Raw genomic sequence first — 8,844 nt, 5'->3', positions numbered from 1 at the left:
TAAGTTCTACCGTTAAAGTGTTGAATCAAGATTTGAAGGATCTATTTGTGATTATACAATACCAGACCTGCCAATGCCTCTCATTCGTCTTCTCCACCGTAGAATGAATAGAGAGCAATGATAGCTTGTTAGGTTAGCGTAAAAGAGGAAAAGCAAACAAAAGAGTAAGGGATATAGAGAAAATGGGTTTCATATGGATTCTACCCCGGTAGTCTATTTGAACTATGATCCATTTTTTTTTTTTTTTTGAACATGTGTCAATATCTCATGAAGCCGCGTCAGCCTGCAGGAATAATTTTGTCTTGATGAGGCAGGACCCAAGCATGGTTCAAATTGTAATACTCATGTCATTAGTGTAAATTTCCTACAACTTATGTATGTCTATATGTATTGTATAACTTGTATTTTCATGAAACCCATCTATCCCAAGCATGAGCATATTCTTGAGATTTTATTCATGATTCCACTATTTTTTAAAAATCATTTCCCAACACCTGCTTCTGCTTTTATTATTAATATTATTATTATTTTTCTGTATCTTTATCTTTTCTTTTTCAATAAATAGATTAGGGATGGGGAGTCGAACCCATGAGTTTATTTATAACTAGTATTTTAGATAGGAAAATAATTTTTACACCGAATAGTTGTTGTAAATTGTCAGACCTACTCTTTTAATTGGTCAGACATACTCTTTTAATTGGACAATTATGCAACAAATAAGGAAGTGGAGCCCTCCACTTAATTGTATTTGGTATAAATAGCCAATTAAAAATTATTCGGTTAGGCAATTCACTGCAAGTGTTTGGTGTAAGTATGACTACTCTTTTAAATATTTCTAAATTAAGGTTTAGAATTAAACCCTAAACCATTGGAAGAATGATTAATGAATTATATTAACTTTTGACATTGTGCGTTTAATTTACCTAATAATATTTAACATTATACCTAATAATAAATTATGCCAAATATGTGGTGAGGGTGAGGTAGAATTTTTATTTATTTTTAAGGCAAGAAGTGTTAGAAGTTAGATTAGTAAATGCAAATAATCAAAACCTGCCACCCCAAAATTCACCAAAGGTACTAACTCATTGGGCTATCGAGATATCTGCAATGTTAATTTAAAAGAACTTTTCATTTTTATTTCTGAAACACAACAAACGCACAATTTATTATATCAACTAAATATTTATGTATATATACATTCTATAATATAATATTATTGGTGAAAAAGTAAATTTAGTATCTGGTATTAAATAAAAATGATTTATGATACGTGATTTGGACAATATTAATTTCAAGGTATTAAACCTCCAAAAATGATTTTTTTGCTTACCAGTGAGCAAGAAATTCATCTACACCATGTATGGATGACAATTATGTTTTAAACGCAACCGGTTCTATTTATTGGCCGAGACCACTCTATTAAAAACACAACCATTTCTATTTTGACAGAGACCACTTTTGATTTCAAATAGTGCAAACAGTTCTGTTTTCAAGTGTAACTAATTGTGTTTTGGCCGAGAGTTGCAATTTGCTTTGCATGAAGTGCAACCGGTTCTATTTTCAAGGGCAACTGATTGTACTTTTATAGAGAACAAAAATAAAACTGTTATAACTCTGAAAAATTCAATGTACTCTCTACCAACTCAAAATACATGTGTACATGAAATGTGTTCTCACTTACATACCTATTCTAAATGATGTTCTTATCAAAGTCAATGGTAAGTGACACTTGAGCTTCAACTCAAAAATATCGAGACCCAAGATAAACAAAAATATAACTTGATCATCAAGTTTTAACACCACAATTGTCCAGCATACAATTTTTTTTTTTTAATCTCATCACCTCATAGTTAGCAACTGAGACTGCCTACCGTTCCCTCATTTCCAACCACTAAAAGAGAATCTTAGAGCCGACCTGTGAATTTCCTTCAATTTGTACCAAAGTCCATAGTTTTGAATTGCACACGTTAGAGCAACTCCAATGAGTTGTTAGCTGGGTTGTTATTTTCAAAATATAGCACGTGAGTTTAAAATGGGCTCTCCAATAAGATACCAAATGGGTTGCCAAAATATAACTTTACCAAATGTTGTGCCAAATATAACACAACATATAGCTATTTCTAAATCTACTATTGTTTTCTTCCTTCCTCTTCTCTCTAGCATGGTCTCGCATGGCTGCCAATTTGGTGTTGTGCTTGTATATATACATATGTCAGTTGTGCTTGTATATATATATATATTTGTCAGTGTTTTTATTTATTTATTTTTAATAAAGCAAATAAGCTAAATAAATTACAAACACTCGCAAAAAAAAAAAAAAAAAAAAAAAAAAAAAAAAAAAATGGTTGTTGAAAATTGTAGTTGGGAATGATAGTTAAAAAATAATGGTTGTTATGTCAAAAAATAGCATTTTGGATGAAATACACCATTAAAACAGAATTACTAAAATATAACATTTTGATACTGTAACTCTCCTCAAAGTGCGCCGGGCACACCCAACACCGTTTTTATAATTAAAGTTCATAACGAAGCTCTTTTAGATATTTTTTGTTGGATTTATTCTTTTCATGATATGAATCTGCTGAGAGTTGCTATTTGTCCGCACTTCGAATGAAAGTGGTGAAGTGACACTATTATTTTTAGTGAAAAACCATAAAGTGAGTAATGATATTTAGCCCATTTTGAATCGGGCATAAGTTTTCTTGGGTCAAAACGGTCCGGTCGAAACCTCGAAGAGTGCCCATAGCTTTAGATATAGTTTTTTGCTTTCAATTATGATTGAGCACCAGTCATGAGAATGCCCAAGAAGATAGATGGATCAAACTATAAGAATTTACAGATAGGGGAAGCAAAAAATTATAAGAAAAAAATAGGAGAGAATGATTTTCATAATTCGAAGGGCACAAGGGGTAGGCATTTGGCATACGTAGAAAAGATATGTAAAAATATTGACGTTTGCTAGCTCCTGTAGTCTAGTAGTGTGTCATGTAACTTTTAATATAGAAACTCGAGGGTTTAAATTCTGTTAAGAACAGAAATATTGAGTAAACGTGTTTCTTTCTTAAGTTTAAAAAAAAAAAAAAAAAAAAAGTCATGGAAGATATATGTACATTTATATATATGTACTTTTTTTTTTTCCCACTGACACACACATATATTTGCATTCATAAAATAAATCTTAAAAATTATACTCGTATGAGAAATTTGTTTTTTAGTTAACAAAATATAAACTTGATCAGATTAAAACACTGTGTCACAGGTGTGATTGTACCTATAAATGCTTGATTTCCCAAAATTTTGTTAAGCAAAAAATGCTCATACAATCCACTTCCACGAATTGAGGATTGGAAGCTTTGACCACCCTACATGAGTTAACTAGGTTGGACCCTTTCCTTTCTAATTCCTTCAATCTCTCTCCCTTTTTTTTATCTCCTCCCACTCATTTATAACCATCTTTCTCTCTCTCACTCTGAGCCAACAATCCTAATTTCAAGGTCCTTATTGTCTTGAATTTTATATTTATAGTGCATTTTTTTTTTGGGTTCTTTTTTTGTCCTAAACGTGAATCCATTTTTATTTTTCTTCAGCAAATCTGTCTCTCTCTCTCTCTCTTTCTTTGTTTTCATAGTGACAGATAAAAAAGATTGAAATGGGTCGTGTTAAGCTAGAGATAAAGAAAATAGAAAACAATACAAATCGACAGGTTACGTTTTCAAAACGTAGAAATGGCCTCATTAAAAAAGCTTATGAGCTTTCTATTTTATGTGATATCGACATTGCTCTTATTATGTTCTCTCCCTCCGGCCGTCTTAGTCACTTCTCCGGCAAAAAAAGGTGATATAATAATCTCCGCATTCTCATCCCCTTTTTGTTTACTTTCATATTTCGTCATTGAATTACAAGTTATGAACCCGTGTTTTCTCTCCTAATGAAGAGGTCCGTGCACAATTAACGATGATGATTACCAGGGTTGCAACCAAAAAGTGAGACCCATCACGTGATTGTGTCAATTAACCATTGTTCTAACTTCTATGGAGTTTTACTGTGTTTTTACAATTTCTAAGATAACTTATTTCGTTATTATTGGAAAATCAGGATTGAGGACGTGTTTACTCGTTTCATAAGTCTATCTGACCAAGAAAGAGACAAGTATGCTCTCATTTTATTATTTATATCCATTTCAGAATCAATTCAATTTCTTCTCTCAAGTGGATTTGTTTTAACCATTGCAACATGTATTTGTTTTTGCAGTGTTATAAGTTCCCCAAACAAAGACAGAGAACAGTATGTGCTCAATTACTTATTCTGATCAATTTTTTCTTTTAATTTATTTTTATTATAATATAATTGACTTGATTAATTTATCACGCAGCAGTAATTTATTTATTTAATTTTTCTTAATCTAAATTTTGCAGTGTTTGCAGTGCGCTTCAAAATAGAGATGTAAGATAGACAATGCCAATCTTTACATTTTCCGTTTCTGTGACAATATTGGGTGATTTCATTCCAGTAATGAAGTAATTTTTTTACAATTTTGGGAGTACCACTAAATTATTTTCATTGAGTGATATGAAATGACTTTAATTGATGGTCAGAGTCTTTAAAATTATAATTTTGACTAATTATAAGTTATCAGTTAATTAAATGTGTCAATTTTATTTAATTTTTTGTTTACTTGATAATAAGACCAAACACTTTATTTGATTTTTAATTGCGGGATCATTTGTGATAGTATGTGATTACATATTCCCAGACCATCTACTATAGTAGTGGAATTTTAATTTTGTAATTAAATTTCAATGAGACTAACCATTAGCAATAGTTTTGCTATTTTTATAATTGCTAAAATTTTTACATAAAAAAATTAGTCTCATTGGGCTTAATTCTTAGTTGGTTTGGGCTTCTTTTGTCATCGTTTTGATTGTCTGCCCTAATGGGCTTTTTGTATCTGGCCCTTCTCAGGCCCACACTTGTATAATTATCTTTTAAATTATATTTGTTTGTTTGTTTGTTTATTTATTTATTTTTTTTTATTTATTTATTTTTTTTTAATCCACTTTGAAACAGCTTTCAAACAAATTTTATGTGAAATTCATGCAGTATTTGATCAGGACGCTAGAGCAACTCAGGCGTGAAAATGATCTTGCTCTTCAACTAACCAAGTCTGCTCTCTCTCTCTCTCTCTCTCTCTCTCTCTCTCTCTCTCTATATATATATATATATATATATATTATATCCCATACAATCTTTGTGAATATATTAGGAGAGCTTGGTATAGATTTGTTTAGCACCTTCATGTATTCTCTCTTTAATCAATTGGTGTATAATGATGTCTTTTCCATGCTTAGAACAGTCAAGCGGCCATGAACTCTGAAGTTGAGGTAAATATATCTCATTTCCCCCCCTCCATTTGTTTTACAACTTCACCGGTTTTCGAGTTTATTTAAGTTCAATTTTTTTGCTTCCATTTCAGGAACTTCACCATGAAATTTGTAGGTTACAACAACAACTTCAGATGGCTGAAGAACAAATAAGGTTCTAAAGTTTTCCTCATCTTTAATTTAATATTTAATTTACGGTGTTCTGTGTAATTTTCTGGGATTTAATGGTGGAACAATGAACAGGAATTTTGAGCCTGATCCACTAAAAATGGCATCCATGGAGGAGATTGAATCATCTGAGAAACATCTTGAAAACACCTTGGCTTGTGTCATGGACAGAAAGGTATACAAATCAGACAATGCAATATATGTTTTAATGACATTTTCGTATTTTAATCTTTACGTGGTCATGTTTTGATTGCAGAAATATATGTTGAGCAACCATCTATCTTCTTATGATCCGTCTTGTATGCAGGTAAATAATGGATATAAATTTAAGTTGACGTAATTAGGGTTTGTTTGCTTCAGTTTTTAAAAATTAGGGTAAAGTACATAGGCACCCCTTGAGGTTTGAACAAAGGACAAGAATAGGAAAGTTGGCCTGTTTTTGGACAAACACACCCCTTTGTGAAATTTGTCCTCCAAACAGAGCCTTAAACCATGTGAAAAGTCTACTTTACCCTTCACTATTTTATTAATTTTAATTATAAAATATTAAAAACATAAATGGCCAAATTACCCTTTTCATCTCTCTATATATATACTTATATATATATATATACACCAACAACCAGTCACCACCGCCCCCAATCTCCATAATCACCAACCCCCAACCTCCATAATCACCACCCCCTAAAGAAGACGCCGAATAGGAGCTCTGCCACCACCACCTCCTCGAACTCGTCGGAGCTCAGCCTCGGTTCGAGCGGCCAACTCGGGCTCGGACAAGTCGGGTTTGACCGGGATTGACAGAGACGTTCCCCTCGCCGGCGTCTTTGATTCTTGATAGCGGCAGAGAGTTGATTTTGAGCCTGGTATACAGCGAAGATTTGAGGATGAGATCGGTGCCGCCGCCGCCACCGCCACCGCCACCACCACCCTCTTCCCCTCTCTCTCTATACACGCGCGCGCGTGCACACACACATATATATCACCCATCTGCGCACATCACCATCCCCAGTTCTCATCTGCGCACAGAAAGGGCTCTAATTGGACTCAAATTAGACGGCAGAGGCGATGGCCATTTCAGCCTCCTCGGCCTTGCAAGTGACAATCGCCGGACTGTGTTTAACCTTGTCGTCATCGGAGCTTGGTCCTCGCCGGATTGTTTCTGCTCGTCGGTCTTTTGTTACTCGGTTTCTAAACCTTGTCACACTGTTCAGTCCATGGTCGCATCGTCATCAGAGCTTGGTCCTCGCTGGTAATTTTAGGGTTTCTCCGATGCTTTTGGGTTTCGCCACCACTATTGCAGTCATTGCCGCCACCCCCACTGTCGCAGCTATCACCACAATCTCTCTCCTATCTTCTTCCTCTCTCCTCTTCACCTCATCTCTTCAACTATGGCCGTCCCGCTCTTCCCCCTCTCTACACTTACCATCGCAGTCACAAACCACCTTCCATTTGATCTCCCTTCTCTCTCCTCTGGTGAACTGTATAATATATATACACACAGGCGGGTTCGGGTTGGGTTTCAGGTTTGGGTTTAATCAAAGGGTATTTAAGTCAATTAAAATGTTAATTTTATTTGAAAGGATAATAAGGTCAATTCACCATCTTTAGGGTCTCTTTGTCCATTTTTCAAACTTGAAGGGATGTCATTGTTCAAAAACAGACCAACTTTCCTCTGCTTGTCCTTTTTCCAAACCTCAGGGAGTGTCTTTGTATTTTACCCTAAAAATTAATTCTCAATGAATAAGAGAATTGGAAACTATTTTCAGAAAACTATAAAACAAACCTTTGTTTTACTTTTGTTTTCATCCAATTTTTTTTATTTTTTATTTTCCGTTATATGAAAGCAGAAAACTGAACCAAACAGGCCCTTGTATTTTGCTTTGTGTGTGTATTCTTAAAATTGATCTATATTGTGGCTACAAAATGAGTATAACAGATATGTCGGGATTCGCAGCAGGGAATGCCAAACACTTTCGAGAATGAATTTGTCCACTGGATACCCGATAACGGTCATAACAATGCCCAAATTTTTGATGCATCTACTTCTTCACTTCCACTCAGGTATGTGTGGCAGTAGTAGTACTGCTCACTTCATTACCTTCTAAAGTTCTAATCTTCTCTGAAAAAGAAAAAAAAAAAAAGAGTTCATGAGCTTCTTCATCACTAAGATTTGAATTACTGATGATTAATTTTAAAATTTGTACATATTTCAGGGATATTTCTTCCACAATGTATGACCCATTGTTGCATGGAACCAGCTCAAACATGGACCAACACGGTGGTGCCATGGGAGATTACCATGTCAACAATCCAAGAGATGGAAACCTACAATCATGGCACCATAGTTATGCCTCAACAGGTCTCCACCCTAATCACATGCCGCCAACCCTATTTTCTCCAATGCAGGTTCCTTTCTAACCTAAATCATGAATCTTACACTGACTTACCTAGAATTCTTTTTGACGGAGTTCTATGTGATTGTCAAATAATGTGATTTGTCATTTGCATTCCGGTATACCTGTATTCAAGGGTGCACTGAGGACGGATCAAATCAACCTAATAGGTGGTGGGGCTTGTTGTTGGGTTGATCTCAGCCATCTTCATTAGTAGGCTGGAGAGGATTTTCTCTCGAGTTTCATGCATATAGGCTCTAGTCGCATGAGAGACTGAAGAGCTACCTTTATTAGGGTAAAGCCCATTGGACTATTTGCATAGGCCTTCATTTATGATGAGTTAAGAGTCTCTAAGTCTTTACCAATTTTGAAAACAATATCTTTATTGGAACATAAAAAATAAAAATAAAAATTCAATGTCATTTTACGAAGTAGGGTTCATTTGGTGCATGTTGAACTTCCATGCTGCACATAGTTGTGTGTGTGTGTTTTTCTTTTTTCTTTTTTTGTTAAAAACTGAGCAAAATCTTTTTGATCAATGGCACTAGCACGGAATGGAGGGCTCAGAAATGGCGGCGGTGATGCCACGTGAACAATCGGAGATCACATCTAACAGCTCACATGTGCAGCCTGATAGACAGGCTTCAAATTATGAGAACTGATCAACCAGGCAATGGCACACCAGAAGTTGACATAATTAATCTGAAAAATTGATAGCACAGAGAAAAAAGGTTTGTTGTGAGAAACATATATATGAATGTTGCTGGGCTCTAATGGTGCTGTGACAATAGCTCTGCTAGGATCAAAACCAAGTTTCTGTAATATTTTAGAATAGGTGAAGTAAAAATAAAGTATGCTAGCTAGTGCCATATATAATGTGATCTGCATAGAATTTT

At 34.6% G+C, this 8,844-nt stretch overlaps 1 protein-coding gene across 1 annotated transcript; it reads left to right on the top strand.

Moving 5' to 3' along the window:
- Nucleotides 1-3,426: 3,426 nt before the first annotated feature.
- On the top strand, nt 3,427-8,610 carry LOC132272773 (agamous-like MADS-box protein AGL104). Its single transcript, XM_059773866.1, has 12 exons — nt 3,427-3,837; nt 4,099-4,152; nt 4,255-4,287; nt 4,419-4,446; nt 5,104-5,165; nt 5,357-5,384; nt 5,477-5,538; nt 5,628-5,727; nt 5,809-5,859; nt 7,510-7,616; nt 7,769-7,961; nt 8,497-8,610. Exons 1-12 carry the CDS (start codon nt 3,653-3,655, stop codon nt 8,608-8,610), a joined length of 1,017 nt encoding a protein of 338 aa, XP_059629849.1. The 5' UTR covers nt 3,427-3,652.
- The last annotated feature ends 234 nt before the right edge of the window (nt 8,611-8,844 follow it).

This window comes from Cornus florida, unplaced genomic scaffold, assembly GCF_030987335.1.
Source record: "Cornus florida cultivar Cherokee Brave unplaced genomic scaffold, ASM3098733v1 CherokeeBrave_3.0.0_Hap2_Chr09, whole genome shotgun sequence".
Lineage (NCBI taxonomy): Eukaryota > Viridiplantae > Streptophyta > Magnoliopsida > Cornales > Cornaceae > Cornus > Cornus florida.
The sequence above is the reverse complement of the archived record's forward strand: the minus strand, read 5'-3'. Positions and strand labels throughout refer to the sequence as shown.